Below are 22,283 nucleotides of genomic sequence, written 5' to 3' on the forward strand. Positions count from 1 at the left end.
ATGGCGTGCATCGTGGCCTTTGCGATATCCGCTTTGATGCGGCTGAAGGCCTGGCGGGCCTCTGTCGACAGGGGGAAGGTAGTGGACTGTATTAGCGGGTGGGCCTTGTCTACGTACTGGGGGACCCACTGGGCGTAATATGAAAAGAAGCCCAGGCAACGTTTCAGGGCTTTGGAGCAGTGGGGGAGGGGAAATTCCATAAGGGGGCTCATGCGTTCGGGGTCGGGGCCTATCACTCCATTGCGCACTACGTATCCCAAGATGGCCAAACGGTTTGTGCTAAAAACGCATTTTTCCTCGTTATATGAGAGGTTCAGGGCGTTAGCGGTCTGGAGGAACTTTTGGAGGTTGGTGTCGTGGTCCTGCTGGTCGTGGCCGCAGATGGTTACGTTGTCGAGATACGGGAATGTGGCCTGCAACCCGTGCTGGTCAACCATTCAGTCCATCTCCCGTTGGAAGACCAAGACCCCGTTCGTGACGCCAAATGGGACCCTTAGGAAATGGTATAGCCGCCCGTCTGCCTCGAAGGCGGTGTACTTGCGGTCACCTGGGCGGATGGGGAGCTGGTGGTAGGCGGACTTGAGGACCACGGTGGAAAAGACCTTGTACTGGGCAATCTGATTGACCATGTCGGATATGCGGGGGAGAGGGTACGCATCTAGCTGCGTGTACCTGTTGATGGTCTGACTATAGTCTACGACCATCCTTTACTTCTCCCCGGTCTTCACGACTACCACTTGGGCTCTCCAGGGACTATTGCTGGCCTGGATTATGCCTTCCTTAGCAACCGCTGGACTTCAGACCGGATAAACGTCCGGTCCTGGGCCCTGTACCGTCTGCTCCTAGTGGCGACGGGTTTGCAATCCGGGGTGAGGTTTGCAAACAAGGACGGCGGTTCAACCTTGAGGGTTGCGAGGCCGCAGATAGTGACTGGGGGTATTGGGCCGCTGAATTGGGATGTTAGGCTCTGGAGGTTACACTGGAAGTCTAATCCCAGTAATGTGGGCACGCAGAGTTGGGGAAGGACGTAGAGCCTGTAGTTGTTAAACTCCCTCCCTTGCACCGTTAGGTTCGCGGTGCAGAACCCTTTGATCTCCACTGAGTGGGATCCTGCAGCTAGGGAAATCTTTTGCGTGCTTGGATGGATGGACAGAAAACAGCGTCTTACCGTATCTGGGTGAATAAAACTTTCCGTGCTCCTGGAGTCGATCAAGCATGGCGTCTTGTATCCGTTGACCAGCACCGTTGTTGTCGTCGTTTGGAGCGCCCAGGGCTGCGATTGATCCAGTGTCACCGAAGCCAGTCATGGCAGTAGTGTCGTGGCGTTTTCGGCGGACCCCGTGGAGCCGTCTATGCTAGGGTCCTTTGTTGTCAACCAAGATGGCGGCGTCCATGAATCGCACGTGGTCGGGGGTGGACAAAATGGCCACCCCCATGAATCGCATGTGGTCGGGTGTGGACAAAATGGGAATTCTCCGGGAATTTGCCGTCTCGTCGCGAGTTGGTGGCGTGCGTAGACCTGGTTTACGGGCCGAATGTAGATGCCCTTCAGCAACGCGAGCGCCGTCGGGAAATCCTCCGCGTCTTCTATAAGTGAGTAAATCTCCAGGCTTACCCTCGAATGCAGGACCTGCATTTTCTGCTCTTCCGTGATCCGGCCGGGGGCCGTTCGAAGGTAGCCTTCGAAGCATGCTAGCCAGTGTTTGAACACGGCCGCTGAGTTTGCTGCATGGGGGCTGATCCGCAGGCACTCCGGGGCGATCCGGAGCTCCATAGTTTTTTAAGCTCGCTTAATAAATTGTAGCGCACAATGACTTACGCGAGACGAGATGCGATGACGTCTGTCTAGGCTTTATTAAGCGAGACTTGTTCCCCAGCAGCTCAGTAACAGAATGAGGCTGCGCGGAGAACTCGACCTCTTATACTCCGCCTTCAGGGCGGAGCCAGAAGTCAGCAGATCCAACCGGGACCCGGGACCTGTCAGCCAATAGCCTCTCGGCTTCACAGGTACCATATTACCCCTAATACATACCACCACACACATCAAGACGTGGAGTTCACCATGCGTAATCATCTTAACTAAGCAATAATCATTTTTTATTGGTGGTTGTGCCTTCAGGGCCATTAAAAAAAATTAAACCTTTAGCAAATATTTTCAGCCACTTTAGAATCGTTAGGTTGCTCTGTTGAATTTGAGAATGTTTTTTTGTGTAAGTAGTAGACACTAATGATATCAGTGTGGAAAGTGAGAGAACTACCACTGAGCTACAATTGGAACTTTGCTGACATAATGATGGTCCATTCCAATTCACTTCCCCACATCAAGTGTTGCACTAAGGCAGACTTTAGTCTGTTTCCATAGCTAATATTTCCTGGAACAGGTCGCTCGTCTGTTGCCAGAAATTGTAGCTTGAGAGGCGCCACTCCACATCAAGCACGGCTGATCAGGAGTCACTCCAGCTCTTGCCACCAGCCATAGGTGTCTTTGGAAGGATTTTGCAGGATGACACTCGACCTGTTTAGCCGCGTTATGAAAGCACCTTCCTTGGCAATTAAGTCCTGGGATGGGACTTGAACTTGGAGCTTCTGGCTCCGAGGCAAGGATGCTACCCACTGCGGCACAATACCTCCATAAGTCCTGCTGAGGGAATCCCCTCCGCTGTACCGGCAGTAAGTGAATAAAATCAATCCGGCCCACTGTTAAGGCGTATTAACAATACAGATTGCATCTAGAGGCAATTCATTATATCTCTCCGAAACATCCTGAAGTATAAGGTGCTATCAATTAGTTCGATTTGATTTATTATTGTCACATGTATTAATATACAGTGAAAAGTATTGTATACTTTTATACACAAAACAATACTTATCACTGTATACTAATACATGTGACAATAATAAATCAAATCAAATAACGATGGTCACTGCATTCCAGAATTTTGACCCAGCGACCGTGAAGGAACTGTGATATATTTCCAAGCCGGGGTAGTGAGTGACGTGGAGGGGATCCTCCATGTGGGGTTCCCAGGTATCTGCTGTTCTTATCCTTCTGGAGGGTAGTGGTCATGGGTGTGGAAGGTGCTGTCGAAGGAACCGTGGTGCGTTCTTGTAGTGCATCTTGTTGGTGGTGGAGAGTATGAATATTTGTGGAAGGGGGAGCAATCAAGTGGGCTGCTTTGTCCTGGATGGTGTCAAGCTTATTGTGTGTTGTTGGAGCTGCACTCATCCAGGCAAGTGGAGAGTATTCCATTAGCCTCCTTACTTGTGCCTTGTAGATGGTGTACAGGCTTTAGGGGGCCAGGAGGTGAGTTACTTGTGTCATGTCAGAGTGCCTTTAAGAAATGGATGTTTAAGCAATGTACCTTTAAGAAATGCAGTGATGTCAGAGAGTGGGTGGAGCTGAGCTCAGTTCAGCCAGTTTGAGGTTAGTTCTGAGTTTTTAGTTTCAGTTTGAAAGAGCTTGGGGTGTGTCTGTTTGCAGTGAGCTGGATCTGCTGTGATCTCTGCCATGAAAGACTATCTCTGGATCATTTGGTTGATTTAAACTCATAATCGTAATGCCTTTAACCTGATGTGTTTCTGTTTAAAGGTGTTAAATCTCTCTTGGATGTTGAAAGGAATAACTGAAAGATTATTTAGTGTTGTAATATTTTTGGGGTAATCTTTGAAGTAAGGGGGTATTAAGAGATCCAATGTTTATTTAAAAGGGTTAAGTTGAGTTCATGGAATAAACATTGTTTTGTGTTTAAAAACCCACGTGTCCATAATTGTAATCCCACTCCTGGAGAACAAGCCGTGTCCTCGGAAAAGAAACAATACATTAAAGGGGGAGGTTGGCTGAACTCCATGATACATTTTGGGGTTCTGAAAACGCCTCGCCCATAACAATTGGGGGCTCGAGGGGAATAAAAGTCTATCTATTGGATTGGCTTTTGTGAACTTAAAGACAGTGAAGGATTGTTGCTTTTCCGGTGTGGTATTTTAGTTTAAGTGTGTTGTGGACAATGGCTCTTTCAGAGGCTCAGAAGCTTTTGGGGGTGGAGACTGTCATACGCAGTACCTTACGGACAGAGACTAAACGCAGACTGTTGGGTCTGGCAAAAACATTGCAGTTAACATTACCTGACAAAATGCGAAAGGGTGAGGTAATTATGGCGGTGGTTAAGCATTTAAAGTTGCCTGAGATAGAGATTGACTCATGGGAAATGGCAAAAAGTCAGTTGCAAATTAAACGAATGGATCATGAGAAAGAATCAAAGCGGCTTGAATGCGAGAGAGAGAGAGAGGAAAAAGAAAGAGAGAGAGAGGGAAAAGAAAAGGAGAGAGAAGAAAGGAGAAAAGAAAGAATAGCCCTAGCAGAACAAAAAGAAAAAGAAAGGGAGATACAGATCTGGGAAAAAGATAAAGAGAGGGAGTTTGAACTTCAGAAAATGGCCATGAAACATGACAGTCAATTAAAATTGGCAGATGTAAAGGGAAACGTACAGTTGGATGATAGTGTTGAGGATAGTGAGAAAGAGCGTCATAGTCGAAGGCTTGGTGGGAATCTATTTAAATATGTCCAAGCATTGCCAAAGTTTGACGAGAAGGAAATGGAAGCCTTTTTCATTTCATTTGAGAAGGTAGCTAAACAAATGAAATGACCACAGGACATGTGGGTATTACTGATTCAAACAAAGCTGGTAGGTAGAGCTAGTGAAGTGTTTGTATCACTACCGGAGGAGGTATCTGGAACGTATGAGGAGGTGAAGAAATCCATCTTAAGTGCATATGAGCTAGTGCCTGAAGCTAACAGACAAAGGTTTAGAAATTTATGGAAAGAATTTGGTCAAAAATACATGGGGTTTGAAAGGCTCAAACAGAGTAATTTTGATAGGTGGATAAGGGCTTTGAAAATAGACCAAACGTATGAAGCTCTCAGAGAAATTATACTTTTGGAGGAGTTTAAAAATTCAATTCCTGATGTAGTGAGAACTCGTGTGGAAGAACGGAGGGTTAAAACTGCGAGATTAGCAGCAGAAATGGCAGATTATTATGAATTAGTTCATAAATCAAAGATTGGTTTCCGACATCAGTTTCGGCCGGTGAGGGATCGAAACTGGGGACATGAGAAATACTCAAGTGGTAAAGGTAAAGGTGATCTGATGGGAGACAGTAAAGAGAGTGTGTCTCAGATTAAAAAAGAAATCCAGGAGGGTGGAAAAGAGATGAAATGTTTCAAATGTTTTCACTGTAATAAACTAGGCCATGTAAAGTCACAGTGTTGGTGGTTGAAGAAAAACACTGGGAATGCTGATGTGGTAAAACAGGATAAGACAGTTGGGTTTGTCAAAGTGGTAAAGGAAAGCCCAAGGGAAGCGAAGGAGGTGCAAACGATTGTACAACCTGTTCAAGAAGTAATTGTTAAGAAGGTGCCAGATGTATTTAAAGAATTTACTTGTGTGGGTAAAGTTTACTCATGTGTATCAGGAAGAGAATGTAAAGAAGTCACAATTTTAAGAGATACAGGGGCTAGTCAATCTTTAATGGTAAGAGATGAGGAATTATGTAGTTTGGGAAGAATGTTGCCAGAAAAGGTGGTGATATGTGGAATTCAGGGTGAGAGGAGTAGCGTTCCATTATATAAGGTAAGGTTGGAAAGTCCAGTGAAGGGTGGTGAAGTGGTAGTAAGAGTAATAGAGAAACTATCTTGTCCAGGAATACAGTTTATCTAGGGTAATGATATAGCTGGATTGCAGGTGGGAGTGATGCCTACTGTGGTTGATAAGCCAGTGGAAAATCAGACAACTGAAGTGTTGAAGGACGAATATCCTGGGATCTTTCTGGATTGTGTAGTAACAAGGTCGCAAAGTCACAGGTTAAGACAAGAGGAGAACTCAAAGAGTGAAGATGAAGTTGGAGTGCAATTATCAGATACGATTTTTGATCAGATGGTTGAAAAAGAACAAGAACAGGTGGAGGATGAGGCAGATATTTTTAGTTCAGGAAAATTGGCGGAGTTACAACAAAAAGATATAGAAATAAAACGATATATCAGAAAGCATATACGGAAGAGGAATCTGAGAGTATACCAGAATGTTATTACCGTAAAGGTGATGTCTTGATGAGAAAATGGAGACCTGTACATATGCAGGCGGATGAAAAGTGGGCAGACGTTCATCAAGTAGTATTGCCGGTAGGGTATAGAAAGGAGGTGTTGTGAGTTGCACATGAGGTACCAGTGGGAGGTCATTTGGGGATAAGGAAAACTTGAGCTAAAATCCAGAAACATTTTTATTGGCCTGGACAACATAAAGATGTAGTTAAATTTTGTCAATCATGTCATACATGTCAAGTGATAGGGAAACCTCAAGCAGTGATAAAACCAGCGCCCTTAATACCCATTCCAGCATTTGAGGAACCTTTTCCAAGGGTCCTAATCGATTGTGTAGGACCGCTTCCTAAAACAAAAAGTTGGAATCAATATCTTTTGACTATAATGGATGTGTCTACTAGGTTTCTGGAGGCCATTCCAGTACGTAATATTACAGCTAAAAGGATTGTGGAGAGAGTTTTGCCCTGATTCCCATTGACTCCAGTTTAGCGAGGGCTCTTTGATGCTATACTCGGTGAAATGCTGCCTTGATGTCAAGGGCAGTCACTCTCACCTCACCTCTGACATTCAGCACTTTTATTCATGCTTGAACCAGGGCTGTAATGAGGTCATGAATGGTGCTGAACATTGTGCAACTGAAATGATTAACCTCCAACGACCACAATCATCTTTGTGTTGGTACTCCAACCAGTGGAGCATTTTCCCTCTGATTCCCATTGACTTCAGTTCTGGTAAGCCTCTTTGATGCCATACTGCAAATGCAAATGTGAAATGCAGCCTTGACGTAAAGGCAGTTACTCTCCCGTCACTTCTGATATTCAGCTCTTTTGTCCATGTTCGAACCAAGGCTGTAATAAGGTCAGGAGCTGAGTGACCCTGGTGGAATTTGTCAGTTAACATGTTATTGCTGAGTAAGGGCTCTTGGTATCTCTGTTAATTACCCCTTCCAGCACTTTACTGATGATTGAGAACAGATTGATGGGATGGTAATTGGCTGGTTTAGATTTGTCCTGCTTTTTGTGGACATGCCATTTTTCCACAGTACCGGGTAGATGCTAGTGTTGTAGCTGAATTGGCGAGGGGAACGGCAAGTTCTGGGGCACAAGCCTTTGGTACTATTGCTGAAATTTTGACAGGGCCGTTAGATCTTGAACTGCTTGCCCAGCGATTGGTTAACCATTCCACTGACCTTATCAAACTATTTTCTCTAGTCTGTACCTCCCTATCAGCATTAATCCCACCCCCTACCCCTCTGTAATTAACTCCCGATCAACCCCCACTGCTTCCCGACTCCCTTCAAGGCATGATCATTCCCTGCTTACTGATTGCCGGGCTCTGTTAAATTTGGGGAACTTCATTCCTGCTATCACTGGAATTTCCTCCCGTGCCCTCTGCCAAGACCATTATTGAAACCGCCCTTTTAGCCATCCCCGATATCTTGATAACAAAGAAACATTGGGCGTGATCTACCGGCCTCATTACACTCCCGCTCAAGCGAAACGAGGCCGGTGAATAGCTGGAAAGGGGAACTGCGGCAGGCGCCAAACAGTTTGCGATGCAACCGGCCTGCACCCATTGGCGAAATCGGAATCTCGCCGTAGAAAGGCGAGAAAGAAATTATCACCACTTAAGCCCCATGTCTATACAATTAATGAGAGCCACCCTTTATCCAAAGGCCTCCCGTCATTCAGCGGACTCCCCAGCAGGTGGTCACGCTGGCACCGATTAGTGTAGAGAAATCAAAGAGTGAAGATGAAGTTGAAGTGCAGTTATCAGAAACCATTTTTGATCAGAGGCTGCAGGACAGGCGGCAGTGGTGAGGGTCTGGCAAGCCCGGAGGGCCAGGGAGGCCCTCGTACTTGCCCAATTCACCTAGGACGTAGCCTAGTCCATCGTCACAACCTTGCCCACCCACCACCCCCATGTCTCCAAGGTATGTGTCACATTACCCCAGGGTGCTGGGACTGTGTCGGCACTGTCAGCGGGTCACTGTTGAGGTCAGGGGGTTGATGATAACCCACCGAGAGCTGGGCGCTGGTGCTTCTCAATCTGTGCCATAGTCTGACCCCTGCCTGTCTGGTGCTCATTCACACCCATCACCTGCACGCGGTGATGCATTGCGGCAGAAAGTGACAGAGGCATGCTACTGGTTGTGCACAAGGGCGTTTATTGTTCAATATAGGTCCCCACTCTGCCGATGGTGCAGCGCTCCCCCCCCTCCCCCCCGGTGCCCTCAATGATCCTCGATGTGCTTAGCCCTCCTAGCTCTACCACTACGTCAAGGTGTGTCCCCAGGATGCACATCTGAGGTGGAGGCAGCCAGCTGCTTACCGTGTCTCGTGGCCTTCAATCCCCTGGTGGGCGAGCGTCCTCTGGGGGCTCTGGGGCTGGAGGACCCCGGCTCACTTGTCGGCGGCACATGAACAGCCGTGCAGCCCTGTCCAATGTGCTGACCCCGAGTTGCGGCCGTATCAGAGGGGTGAAACACGGGAGAGCTGGTATCCACCGTCGCCGCCCCATGGGACGGGTCCGGGTTGGCACTCATCATCCCTCCTCCCGGTTGATGTCCATAGGACCCTGTGGTTCACTTTCGAACGGAGGGGCAGCTGGTTCGGGCCCTGGCTGCCCCTGCACCATCTGGCTCTGCCAGCCCTGGCGGTTCCCCATGGTCCGCACCATCATGTCGACGCCCTCGGCGATGCTCCTCAGTGACTGGGACATGCTCTGCCGCACCTCTGCAATGTCCACCTACGACTGGGTCAAACTCTGCAGCGCCTCAGCCATGCCCACCTGTTAGTGGGGGGCTGGCAAGTACGGTCCCAGCGAATCAGCTGGCGAGCCAGCATTCGGGGCGAGAAGCCCATGAGGCCTCGTTAAGTGGACAAATTAACGTTGAATAGCATTGCCGGCCTCGCTGGACTAGCGCCGGGAAACCCGCGACAATTCCTGCTCGCTGGCACACTTAGAAATTTTTCTGGAGAATCGCACCCATTGTCTCAGTAATTCCTCTCCTGGGTGGCTCACTGTAGTGTGCACCAGATTCAATTGTTTAACATCTGGAGGCTCCAAGACAATGCTGGGAGTGGGAGGGTTGGTGACCCACTTTATGAGCTTTCGCAAATGCCAACAGACTTCCTGACCCGACTCCTGTTGGACAATGGGTGTGGGCTGGAAGGGGATTGGTGCTGGGAGGCATACTAATTCTGTCAGCATACGTCTAGTACTAAGCCAACAACGTCTGCACTGGCTCAGGCACCTTCAGTAGGTGGGTGACAGTCGTATAGCCAAAGACATTCCATGCGGTTAATTGGCAACTGAATCATTACCTGCTGGATGTCCATGCCTCCATTACAAGAACACCTGTAAGTGGGATTTGAAGATGGCAGACATAGTCACTTTCAACCAGGAGACTGTCTTTGATGGAGGGGACTTTGGGGTTGCTGGCTGTTTGCAAGGGCATTAGAAGAGGCGAGCTGAAACAAAAAACTCAGCTAGCCCAGAAGACAGAGGCCAGTGAAACCTTCTCAGCCCACTGTCCTCCCCTGCAGTAAACGTGGCAGGGTCTGCCATGCCAGGCAATGCTTAATACAGAGCTGACCAGCGTCGTCTCAGGAAATGGTATATAGTGACCGATATAACAGCCCATCCCAAAATTGGAGCTGAAATATAAAAATCACTCAATTCCCTGCAATCCTGGAGATTTGTTCACGTTCAGTAGTTTCTCCCCTTGACAGTTTTCTTACTTATATTAAATCCAACCAGTAAATTCTTCTTTGTGACTTTTTAGACTGCCTATTATTTTCTTCTCTCCATGGGAAGAACAGATACAAAATATTCATTTAACAAATCTGCCTTTTTAGTATTATCCATTACAGTCTCACGTGTGTCTGTTCTCAATGAACTCACATCCCCCCATTACCACCCTCTTTCATTTAATATACTTAATAGCATCTCCTATTGTGAGTTTTGAAAGCATTTTCTCAGAGTGCCTTATGCACCTAAGCTGTAATATTCCAGAAAGAAACATTTTTTCATTCATTGTTCCTGAGGTTTGGGCATCACTGGCGAGGCAGCAATTGTTGCCCATACCTTACTGCCCTTTTCTCCTCAATATAGGAGCAACTGTAGGCCATTCAGCCCATCAGACCATTCAGTGTGATCTTGTATGATCGTCCACTTCAATGTCTTTTCCCCAAACTATGCCCACACCTTTTAAGTCATTGGTATTTAGAAATCTGTCAGTCAGACTCGATGACTGAGCTTCCACAGCCCTCGGGGATAGAGAATTCCAAAGATTCACAACCCTCTGAATAAAAATAAATTCTCCACATCTCAGTTGTACGTGGCTTCCTCCTTACTGTGGTATTATTAGGTATTGCGGTACATAAGAGGCTGATGACCATTGGTTAAACCTAGGAGTTTACCATTGGCTGTTGATACGTAGCTCCGCCCTGACAGGCGGAGTATAAGAACCGGTGCCGTCCCAGCGGCCTTCACTTTCTGTACCAAAGCTGCTGGGGAACAAGTTCTAGTCGATTAAAGCCTTCAGTTATGAAATCACTTCGTCTTGAGTGTAATTGATCGTGCATCACTTACTTTGAAATTGTGCATCCTGGTTCTAAACTCTCCAACCAGAGGAAACATCTCGCCTGTATCTACCCTGCCTATCGCTTTAAGTATTTCGTAGGTTTCAATGAGATCGCCTCTCATTTTTCAAAACTCGAGAGGATAAGAGCCCAGTTTCCTCAATCTCTTTTCGGGAACAGTCTGGTGAACTTCTGTTTCCCCCCCTCTATGACAAAACATTTCCTTCCTAAGGGGACCAAAACTGCGTACAGTTCTCCAGGTGTGGTCTAAACTAGATTCTATTCAATTGATAAATGACTTCAGTACACCTGTACTCAAACCCACTTGCAATAGATGGATTAGGTGGTTTGGCCATGCTAAATTGCCATATAGTGTCCATAGGTTAGATGGGGTTAGGGGGATAGTGAGGGAGTGGGTCAAGGTAGAGTGCTGTTTCAGATGGTTGTTGCAGACTTGATGGGCCGAATAGCCTCCTTCTGTCTGTAGGGAATCTATGATTCTGAAGGTCAACATACCATTCACCTTCTTAATTGCCTGCTGCACCTGCATGTTAGCCGTCAGTGGTTTATTGGATACGCAGGTCCTTTATTTATATCTTACAACACCAGGTTAAAGTCCAGCAGGTTTGTTTCAAATCACTAGCTTTTAGAGCACAGCTCCTTCATCAGGCGAAGGAGCTGTGCTCCGAAAGCTAGTGATTCGAATCAAACCTGTTGGGCATTAACCTGGTGTTGTAAGACATCTTACTGTGCCCACCCCAGTCCAACGGCGGCATCTCCACATAATGGCTTTTTTAATATCTACACTTTCTAACTATTTAAGAAACACTCTGCACATTAGTATGATCCTCTGGATTAGCAGTCCAGTAACCATTATAATCCTGCTACCAGAATTCCCCTGGGAGTTGGGGTTGGTGAAAATGGGTGGAATGAATCTGGTAATATGGACCTAATTGATGAGCTTCTTTCAGCTGCAGCTTTCTTTCTTGTTTTACTGGAACATTTTCATTTTCACATTCCTGACTGACGGTCAAGCAGCCAACTTTTCACTTTCCGATATGTACACAATTAATAAGTGAGAGTACTTAAACAAAGTATTGACTACGTACAATTTTTTTTACTGCTCCGATGAACCTTCTCCTGGATTTTCTCACAGCAGTGTCCTGCAGATTATTCGGGGTGGGTAACCCCGAAAATGAGCAATGCAGTGAAACGCGATAACGTGAATACTAAATACAGCCTCTGTTTTACTCTTTCAGGTGTGCCATTGTGAATCCGCCACCAAATGTAACACTATCACACAGTACATAAAGTTTTCCCGTTGCTGTGCCAAGTGTCCACCGGGTAAGTACACAAATAATAATGGAGGAGAATGAATTCCTGCAGGGGGGGGGGGTGGGGGGGGGGGGTGGGTGGTGGGGAACGAGATGAACAGAAGGCTGGAATATGGATGCCGGAATCTTAAACAAAACCAGAAAATGCTGGACAATCTCGGCAGGTGTGGTGGCATCTGTGGAGCGAGAATGGCGTTAAAGTTTCGAGTTTGGATTACTCTTTGTCAAAGCTGGAATATAAACTGGGTCACTGATAGGTGCGAGTCCATTCAAGAGTGAAATCAAGGAGCTTCTCTATACACACACAGACACAAGGCAATAGACACCTGGAATACTTTTATAAGGCCACGAAGAAGTCCACACCAGTAGTTCTAAGACACTTAGTTTTATTTACAATAACTATTATATACACCGCACGGTAGATCCCAACTGGGTCTGCCTTGCCGGTGCCTAACCGGCTGGCTCTATATATCATACAACTAGACATTGTTAAGAGGTCCTTCACCCCTTTAACAGGGGAGATGGTATTCTGCAAGGTTCACGGGTAAGTTAATTATTCCCACCCCGTAAGATACTTGTGGGTTATAACAAATACTGTCCTCAAAAAGGGCTGCAGAAGCTGGAGCCAATTGGAGCTTTCAAGGTTTAGTTCAGGCTTGGGTATCAAGGGAGATGGTTGAGTCCCAGATTAGCCATGTTTTGATTGATGGCTTGAGGTGTGGGATGCCCCACTCCTGTCCATAGGGCTGAAAATGTCAACCTCCATTTTTATGATATATCTTTCCAAGATTTTATCAGTGTTTTGGGCTTGATCTCCATAATTTTACCCATTTCTTTGTGGAATCAATGGCTTTGAATAGAATCCAAGCCACTCAAATGGTTCGCCCAGCGAATACTGAATATCTGGGAGTTGTAGGATGGAATCCAAATGACTGGTTGGTTGGCACCTGAATGGGTGGGGAATTTTTAAAAAACTGATCAGACTTCGCAATTGGGCGAGCGAGAAGCTGAGCTGCTCAGATCAGGAGGTTGCCAGGTTTTATTTCCAGCTGTTAACCTAGGCTAATTTAATTTGATCTTAGTTGCGGCTGCGATAGGTCGGCAAAATTGACCCCTGGGTTAGGGGCAATCGCTAATGTTGGAAAGTATAAGCACTGCCGAGTCTTGGCTCTGATAATTCCTTTCCTCCTTCTGGTCTGCTGATTGGTGAATCTGCCGCTCTTCACGCCAAATTAATAGCATTGTTGCTAGTCACCATGGGTGACACTCTGGACAATTCTACAATCTCCTCAACTCCCCTTTTGCCATCTTCAAACCGACTTCTCAAAGCTTGTCTTTTTTTTGCCAATACTTCCAATATCTACCGGGAGGTTTATTTTCGTCTCAACGAGCAAAGATTTAACTGCAAGAGAAGAGCGGCATGGCGACACAGTGCTTCGCATTGCTGCCTCACAGCACCAGGGACCCGGGTTCACCTTGGGTCACTGTCCGTGTGGAGTTTGCACTTTCTCCTGTGTCTGTGCGGGTTTCCTCGCACATTCCAAAGATGTGCAGGTTAGGTGGATTGACTATTTCAATCTGCAGTGTTAAGCGATAGGGCAAGGGAGTGGTCTTAGGTAGGCTGCTCTTTCTAAGGGTCGGTGCAAGTTCAACGGACCCAATGGCCTCCTTCTGCACTTTATGGATTCTATGACTCTTCTATGACTCTATGAAATGGTGTCAAAGGTCACCCGGGCCGGTGGCAAAGGAGCAGAATTAGAGCCAGGTCTATGAATTGTGTTCCCTGCACAATAGATTGGTACTTGTGCTGTCTTGTGTTGCAGGTTCCTACATGAACAGTGAATGCACGGTACAGAGTGGCACTGATTGTAAGCCCTGTGAAGAGGGGCGCTATCAGTCAAACTGGAACTTGGCCGATCACTGTCAACAGCACATGTACTGCGATCCAAGTAGGTACACATTAGCTTTCCCTATTGTGTTGTTGCATGTATTTCTGGCTGTGTGTCACTGGTGTTCGCGTGTGTATGTGTTATCCCGATTGTCGAGGCCAGCACTGATAGTCTGATTAAATTGTGCCGCACACTCAAAATGGAGAGTGTTTCCTCTCAATCACAATCCACTGTGAACAAATATAGACTTCGGGGGGAGGGGAGGCAGGAAGCAAGATTGTGGCCAAATTAAATCCCCAACAGAATTTGCAGAACTTTGTGCTTTAAATTGATGTTCTATTAAGCAGAATACAAATCCTGTTGGAATAATAAGTGGGAGGAATTTCTCCCACCCAACAGAACGACCAAAACGAGAAACTACAGGAAGCACAGCACTGGCACTGTCACATGTACACAGATCACTGTCACAGCTACACAACCCCGCCAGTGTCCCAGGTACACAGTCCCGTTACTGTCCCAGGTACACAGCCCTGTCACTGTGCCAGGTACGCATCGCTGTCATTGTGTCAGCTACGCAGTCCTGTCACTGCGTCAGCTACGCAGCCCTGTCACTGTGTCAGCTACGCAGCCTTGTCGCTGTTTCAGCTACGCAGTCCTGTCACTGTGTCAGCTACGCAGCCGTGTCGCTGTGTCAGCTACGCAGCCGTGTCGCTGTTTCAGCTACGCAGTCCTGTCACTGTGTCAGCTACGCAACCCTGTCACTGTGTCAGGTACGCAGCCCTGTCACTGTGTCAGCTACGCAGCCGTGTCGCTGTTTCAGCTACGCAGTCCTGTCACTGTGTCAGCTACGCAACCCTGTCGCTGTGTCAGCTACGCAGTCCTGTCGCTGTGTCACCTACGCAGCCCTGTCACTGTGTCAGCTACGCAGTCCTGTCACTGCGTCAGCTACGCAGCCCTGTCACTGTGTCAGCTACGCAGCCTTGTCGCTGTTTCAGCTACACAGTCCTGTCACTGTGTCAGCTACGCAGCCCTGTCACTGTGTCAGGTACGCAGCCCTGTCACTGTGTCAGGTACGCAGCCCTGTCACTGTGTCAGGTACGCAGCCCTGTCACTGTGTCAGGTACGCAGCCCTGTCACTGTGTCAGCTACGCAGCCCTGTCACTGTGTCAGGTACGCAGCCCTGTCACTGTGTCAGGTACGCAGCCCTGTCACTGTGTCAGCTACGTAGCCCTGTCACTGTGCCAGCTGCGCAGCCCTGTCGCTGTGTCAGCTACGCAGCCCTGTCGCTGTGTCAGCTACGTAGCCCTGTCACTGTGTCAGCTGCGCAGCCTTGTCGCTGTTTCAGCTACGCTGCCCTGTCGCTGTGTCAGCTACGCAGCCCTGTCGCTGTGTCAGCTACGCAGCCCTGTCGCTGTGTCAGCTACGCAGCCCTGTCGCTGTGTCAGCTACGCAGCCCTGTCGCTGTGTCAGCTACGCAGCCCTGTCGCTGTGTCAGCTACGCAGCCCTGTCGCTGTGTCAGCTACGCAGCCCTGTCGCTGTGTCAGCTACGCAGCCCTGTCGCTGTGTCAGCTACGCAGCCCTGTCGCTGTGTCAGCTACGCAGCCCTGTCGCTGTGTCAGCTACGCAGCCCTGTCGCTGTGTCAGCTACGCAGCCCTGTCGCTGTGTCAGCTACGCAGCCCTGTCGCTGTGTCATCTAAGCAGCCCTGTCACTGTGTCAGCTACGCAGCCCTGTCGCTGTGTCAGCTACGCAGCCCTGTCGCTGTGTCAACTACGCAGCCCTGTCGCTGTGTCAGCTACGCAGCCCTGTCGCTGTGTCAGCTACGCAGCCCTGTCACTGTGTCAGCTACGCAGCCGTGTCGCTGTTTCAGCTACGCAACCCTGTCACTGTGTCAGCTACGCAACCCTGTCACTGTGTCAGGTACGCAGCCCTGTCACTGTGTCAGCTACGCAGCCGTGTCGCTGTTTCAGCTACGCAGTCCTGTCGCTGTGTCAGCTACGCAACCCTGTCGCTGTGTCAGCTACGCAGTCCTGTCGCTGTGTCACCTACGCAGCCCTGTCACTGTGTCAGCTACGCAGTCCTGTCACTGCGTCAGCTACGCAGCCCTGTCACTGTGTCAGCTACGCAGCCTTGTCGCTGTTTCAGCTACGCAGCCCTGTCGCTGTGTCAGCTACGCAGCCCTGTCGCTGTGTCAGCTGCGCTGCCCTGTCGCTGTTTCAGCTACACTGCCCTGTCGCTGTGTCAGCTACGCAGCCCTGTCGCTGTGTCAGCTACGCAGCCCTGTCGCTGTGTCAGCTACGCAGCCCTGTCGCTGTGTCAGCTACGCAGCCCTGTCGCTGTGTCAGCTACGCAGCCCTGTCGCTGTGTCAGCTACGCAGCCCTGTCGCTGTGTCAGCTACGCAGCCCTGTCGCTGTGTCAGCTACGCAGCCCTGTCGCTGTGTCAGCTACGCAGCCCTGTCGCTGTGTCAGCTACGCAGCCCTGTCGCTGTGTCAGCTACGCAGCCCTGTCGCTGTGTCAGCTACGCAGCCCTGTCGCTGTGTCAGCTACGCAGCCCTGTCGCTGGGTCAGCTACGCAGCCCTGTCGCTGTGTCAGCTACGCAGCCCTGTCGCTGTGTCAGCTACGCAGCCCTGTCGCTGTGTCATCTAAGCAGCCCTGTCGCTGTGTCAGCTACGCAGCCCTGTCGCTGTGTCAGCTACGCAGCCCTGTCGCTGTGTCAACTACGCAGCCCTGTCGCTGTGTCAGCTACGCAACCCTGTCGCTGTGTCAGCTACGCAGTCCTGTCGCTGTGTCACCTACGCAGCCCTGTCACTGTGTCAGCTACGCAGTCCTGTCACTGCGTCAGCTACGCAGCCCTGTCACTGTGTCAGCTACGCAGCCTTGTCGCTGTTTCAGCTACACAGTCCTGTCACTGTGTCAGCTACGCAGCCCTGTCACTGTGTCAGGTACGCAGCCCTGTCACTGTGTCAGGTACGCAGCCCTGTCACTGTGTCAGGTACGCAGCCCTGTCACTGTGTCAGGTACGCAGCCCTGTCACTGTGTCAGCTACGCAGCCCTGTCACTGTGTCAGGTACGCAGCCCTGTCACTGTGTCAGGTACGCAGCCCTGTCACTGTGTCAGCTACGTAGCCCTGTCACTGTGCCAGCTGCGCAGCCCTGTCGCTGTGTCAGCTACGCAGCCCTGTCGCTGTGTCAGCTACGTAGCCCTGTCACTGTGTCAGCTGCGCAGCCTTGTCGCTGTTTCAGCTACGCTGCCCTGTCGCTGTGTCAGCTACGCAGCCCTGTCGCTGTGTCAGCTACGCAGCCCTGTCGCTGTGTCAGCTACGCAGCCCTGTCGCTGTGTCAGCTACGCAGCCCTGTCGCTGTGTCAGCTACGCAGCCCTGTCGCTGTGTCAGCTACGCAGCCCTGTCGCTGTGTCAGCTACGCAGCCCTGTCGCTGTGTCAGCTACGCAGCCCTGTCGCTGTGTCAGCTACGCAGCCCTGTCGCTGTGTCAGCTACGCAGCCCTGTCGCTGTGTCAGCTACGCAGCCCTGTCGCTGTGTCAGCTACGCAGCCCTGTCGCTGTGTCAGCTACGCAGCCCTGTCGCTGTGTCATCTAAGCAGCCCTGTCACTGTGTCAGCTACGCAGCCCTGTCGCTGTGTCAGCTACGCAGCCCTGTCGCTGTGTCAACTACGCAGCCCTGTCGCTGTGTCAGCTACGCAGCCCTGTCGCTGTGTCAGCTACGCAGCCCTGTCACTGTGTCAGCTACGCAGCCGTGTCGCTGTTTCAGCTACGCAACCCTGTCACTGTGTCAGCTACGCAACCCTGTCACTGTGTCAGGTACGCAGCCCTGTCACTGTGTCAGCTACGCAGCCGTGTCGCTGTTTCAGCTACGCAGTCCTGTCGCTGTGTCAGCTACGCAACCCTGTCGCTGTGTCAGCTACGCAGTCCTGTCGCTGTGTCACCTACGCAGCCCTGTCACTGTGTCAGCTACGCAGTCCTGTCACTGCGTCAGCTACGCAGCCCTGTCACTGTGTCAGCTACGCAGCCTTGTCGCTGTTTCAGCTACGCAGCCCTGTCGCTGTGTCAGCTACGCAGCCCTGTCGCTGTGTCAGCTGCGCTGCCCTGTCGCTGTTTCAGCTACACTGCCCTGTCGCTGTGTCAGCTACGCAGCCCTGTCGCTGTGTCAGCTACGCAGCCCTGTCGCTGTGTCAGCTACGCAGCCCTGTCGCTGTGTCAGCTACGCAGCCCTGTCGCTGTGTCAGCTACGCAGCCCTGTCGCTGTGTCAGCTACGCAGCCCTGTCGCTGTGTCAGCTACGCAGCCCTGTCGCTGTGTCAGCTACGCAGCCCTGTCGCTGTGTCAGCTACGCAGCCCTGTCGCTGTGTCAGCTACGCAGCCCTGTCGCTGTGTCAGCTACGCAGCCCTGTCGCTGTGTCAGCTACGCAGCCCTGTCGCTGTGTCAGCTACGCAGCCCTGTCGCTGGGTCAGCTACGCAGCCCTGTCGCTGTGTCAGCTACGCAGCCCTGTCGCTGTGTCAGCTACGCAGCCCTGTCGCTGTGTCATCTAAGCAGCCCTGTCGCTGTGTCAGCTACGCAGCCCTGTCGCTGTGTCAGCTACGCAGCCCTGTCGCTGTGTCAACTACGCAGCCCTGTCGCTGTGTCAGCTACGCAGCCCTGTCGCTGTGTCAGCTACGCAGCCCTGTCGCTGTGTCAGCTACGCAGCCCTGTCGCTGTGTCAGCTACGCAGCCTTGTCGCTGTGTCAGGCGCGCAGCCCTGTCGCTGTGTCAGCTACGCAGCCCTGTCGCTGTGTCAGCTACGCAGCCTTGTCGCTGTGTCAGGCGCGCAGCCCTGTCGCTGTGTCAGGCGCGCAGCCCTGTCGCTGTGTCAGCCGCGCAGCCCTGTCGCTGTGTCAGCTACGCAGCCCTGTCGCTGTGTCAGCTACGCAGCCCTGTCGCTGTGTCAGCTACGCAGCCCTGTCGCTGTGTCAGCTACGCAGCCCTGTCGCTGTGTCAGCTACGCAGCCCTGTCGCTGTGTCAGCTACGCAGCCCTGTCGCTGTGTCAGCTACGCAGCCCTGTCGCTGTGTCAGCTACGCAGTCCTGTCGCTGTGTCACCTACGCAGCCCTGTCGCTGTGTCAGCTACGCAGCCCTGTCGCTGTGTCAGCTACGCAGCCCTGTCGCTGTGTCAGCCACGCAGCCCTGTCGCTGAGTCAGGCGCGCAGCCCTGTCGCTGCGTCAGGCGCGCAGCCCTGTCGCTGCGTCAGGCGCGCAGCCCTGTCGCTGCGTCAGGCGCGCAGCCCTGTCGCTGCGTCAGGCGCGCAGCCCTGTCGCTGCGTCAGGCGCGCAGCCCTGTCGCTGCGTCAGGCGCGCAGCCCTGTCGCTGCGTCAGGCGCGCAGCCCTGTCGCTGCGTCAGGCGCGCAGCCCTGTCGCTGCGTCAGGCGCGCAGCCCTGTCGCTGCGTCAGGCGCGCAGCCCTGTCGCTGTGTCAGCTACGCAGCCCTGTCGCTGTGTCAGCTACGCAGCCCTGTCGCTGTGTCAGCTACGCAGCCCTGTCGCTGAGTCAGGCGCGCAGCCCTGTCGCTGCGTCAGGCGCGCAGCCCTGTCGCTGCGTCAGGCGCGCAGCCCTGTCGCTGCGTCAGGCGCGCAGCCCTGTCGCTGCGTCAGGCGCGCAGCCCTGTCGCTGCGTCAGGCGCGCAGCCCTGTCGCTGCGTCAGGCGCGCAGCCCTGTCGCTGCATCAGGCGCGCAGCCCTGTCGCTGCGTCAGGCGCGCAGCCCTGTCGCTGTGTCAGGCGCGCAGCCCTGTCGCTGTGTCAGGCGCGCAGCCCTGTCGCTGTGTCAGCTACGCAGTCCTGTCGCTGTCTCAGGTACACGGCCCTGTCACTGTCTCAGGTACACAGCCCTGTCACTGTCTCAGGTACACAGCCCTGTCACTGTCTCAGGTACACGGCCCTGTCACTGTCTCAGGTACACGGCCCTGTCACTGTCTCAGGTACACGGCCCTGTCACTGTCTCAGGTACACAGCCCTGTCACTGTCTCAGGTACACGGCCCTGTCACTGTCTCAGGTACACGGCCCTGTCACTGTCTCAGGTACACAGCCCTGTCACTGTCTCAGGTGCACAGCCCAGTACATGTCTCAGGTGCACAGCCCAGTACATGTCTCAGGTACACAGCCCAGTACATGTCTCAGGTACACAGCCCCTTTACTGTCTCGGGTGCAAGACACTGTCCTCGTCACTGTTTGTACTCTCGTCAGGCGAGGAAGTCTTATCTCTGCATTGTAATATTTTCAGATGGAGGATTTGTAACAGAGTCTCCTGGGAACACTTTGCACGATACTGTGTGTGTATGTGAAATAGGGGAGCACTGCATCAATAGCGACTGTGAGATGTGTGTGAAGGACACGCCGTGTGAGCCTGGATCTGGAGTAGGCATTCCAGGTAAAACCAACGAACCGATATCAAATTTCATCAATCTGTATACTTGTCTGATTTATATCTCATGCTGAAAAAGTGAAATGCTTAGATGGTGTTATCTCTGCAAGTGATAATTGTCATTCACTGATGTGCTGACTTGCTTTCTTTACCAGCGGATCGCAAACACAAAGACACAATGTGTAAGGAATGTGAAAGTGGTTATTACTCAAATGTCTCCTCATCTGTGGAATACTGTCAGAAATGGACAAAGTAAGTACATAGAACATAGAATATACAGTGCAGAAGGAGGCCGTTCGGCCCATCGCGTCTGCACCTTCCCACATTAAGCCCTCACTTCCACCCCATCCCCGCAACCCAATAACCCCTCCCAACCCTTATGGACACTACGGGCAATTTAGCATGGCCAATCCACCTAAACTGCACGTCTTTGGACTGTGGGAGGAAACCGGAGCACCCGGAGGAAACCCACGCAGACACTGGGAGAACATGCAAACTCCACACAGACAGTGACCCAGCGGGGAATCGAACCTGGGACCCTGGCGCTGTGAAGCCACAGTGCTATCCACTTGTGCTACCGTGCTGCCCTCAGGTTAAGTGGAGATTCTTGGTAACCCAGGTTAATTGGAGAGAATAGGAATATGGGTAGGTCATTCAGGCCATTTATCAATTAGAACATGGCTGATCATCAACCTCAATGCCGTTTTCCTGTGTTATCCCCATATCCCATGATTCACAAGCCTCCAGAAATCTCTCTTTCTGGCTTGAGCATGCTCAATGATTGAGCTTCCTCTCGGGTCTAGAGAATGCCAAAGATTCACCACCTCCTCATCACAGTCTCAAATGGCCTAACCTGAGCCGTCTGCTTCCCCGGCCAGCCAGGGGAAATACCCTTTTTCCATCCACACTTTTTGCGTGCTGTATGGATTTAGCAAGTTACAATGAGATCACCCCTCATTCTTCAATGCTGCAGAACACAAGCCCAGTTTCCTCAATCTCTCCTAAAACAATCCTGCCATTCTGGAGATTAGTCTATTGAACCTTTGTTGCAGGTCCATTTGGGCATCAACACTTCCCAACTTCTCAGCATTTAGGAAACATTCTACTTTTCTGTTTTTTCTACCAATGTGAATAACTTTACACTTATTCACATTATATTCCATCTGCCAAGTTCTTGCCTATTACCGTAGCCTGTCCAAGTTCCCTTAAAGCCTCCTTGCAGCCTCCTCCCAACTTCCATTCCTACCTAATTTTGGCAAGAGTGAGGAATGCTGGTTAAATGGATAGAGTCAGGAAGTCTGCTTATTTGCATGCTCAATGATTGAGCTTCCTCTCGGGATAGAGTGACTGTAGGTTAGGTCGGCGAAGTCAAGAACTAAGAGTTAAATAGGTGGAGGCAGGAACCACAGTTTAAATGGGCAAAGTTGTAATATCCCACACGGGACATAAGTGGGGGAATGCTTGTCTTACCCATGCTCCTTGCGGAGTGCAAGCTCTCGCTAGGAAAGAGGTATCTCAATTGCTCGGTGTATACAAGGTCAGCTAGTAAGGCACCGACCAAGAAGGAACCCGGTAGGGGAAATGTTTGTTTGTAAATAAAACTTTGTTCTTATTTTTACACAGTGTGGATTCCACCTATCCTTATTTTAAAAAAAGTTTCAAACTGCCAACTGCTGTGCCTGGGCCTTTCATTCACCTTGTATCTCTGCTAAACCACACTCTCTCTGCCACATTGGATGCTCTTATCCCAAACAATACCGTTACTCTTTTCCAGGTTGGTCATTCTCCCTAGGTTGACCCCATTTCCGGGGCTCAGGATTGAGCCTACCTGCAGCAAAACTGCTCTCGTCATCCACCGTTCGGTCTGGCTAGACTACATCAAACATTCTGGTGCCCTCACTCCACTGACAAAACTGCTCATAAGCCAGGATTATCCCAGAGGGAGAAGACACCTTTGGTTTAGTTC

General features: G+C 50.8%; 1 protein-coding gene across 1 annotated transcript in view; it reads left to right on the forward strand.

The window, feature by feature from the left end:
• Positions 1-22,283, forward strand: part of LOC140428294 (tumor necrosis factor receptor superfamily member 5-like) — a 97,837-nt gene that overhangs the window by 19,582 nt on the left and 55,972 nt on the right. Inside the window, exons 2-5 of the mRNA XM_072514609.1 lie at positions 11,940-12,024; positions 13,838-13,963; positions 20,177-20,323; positions 20,473-20,569. Coding sequence (XP_072370710.1) covers positions 11,940-12,024; positions 13,838-13,963; positions 20,177-20,323; positions 20,473-20,569 — 455 coding nt within the window. The remainder of the gene's footprint in view (positions 1-11,939; positions 12,025-13,837; positions 13,964-20,176; positions 20,324-20,472; positions 20,570-22,283) is intronic.

The sequence above is a fragment of the Scyliorhinus torazame genome, chromosome 8 (genome assembly GCF_047496885.1).
Source record: "Scyliorhinus torazame isolate Kashiwa2021f chromosome 8, sScyTor2.1, whole genome shotgun sequence".
Classification (NCBI taxonomy): Eukaryota; Metazoa; Chordata; class Chondrichthyes; order Carcharhiniformes; family Scyliorhinidae; genus Scyliorhinus; species Scyliorhinus torazame.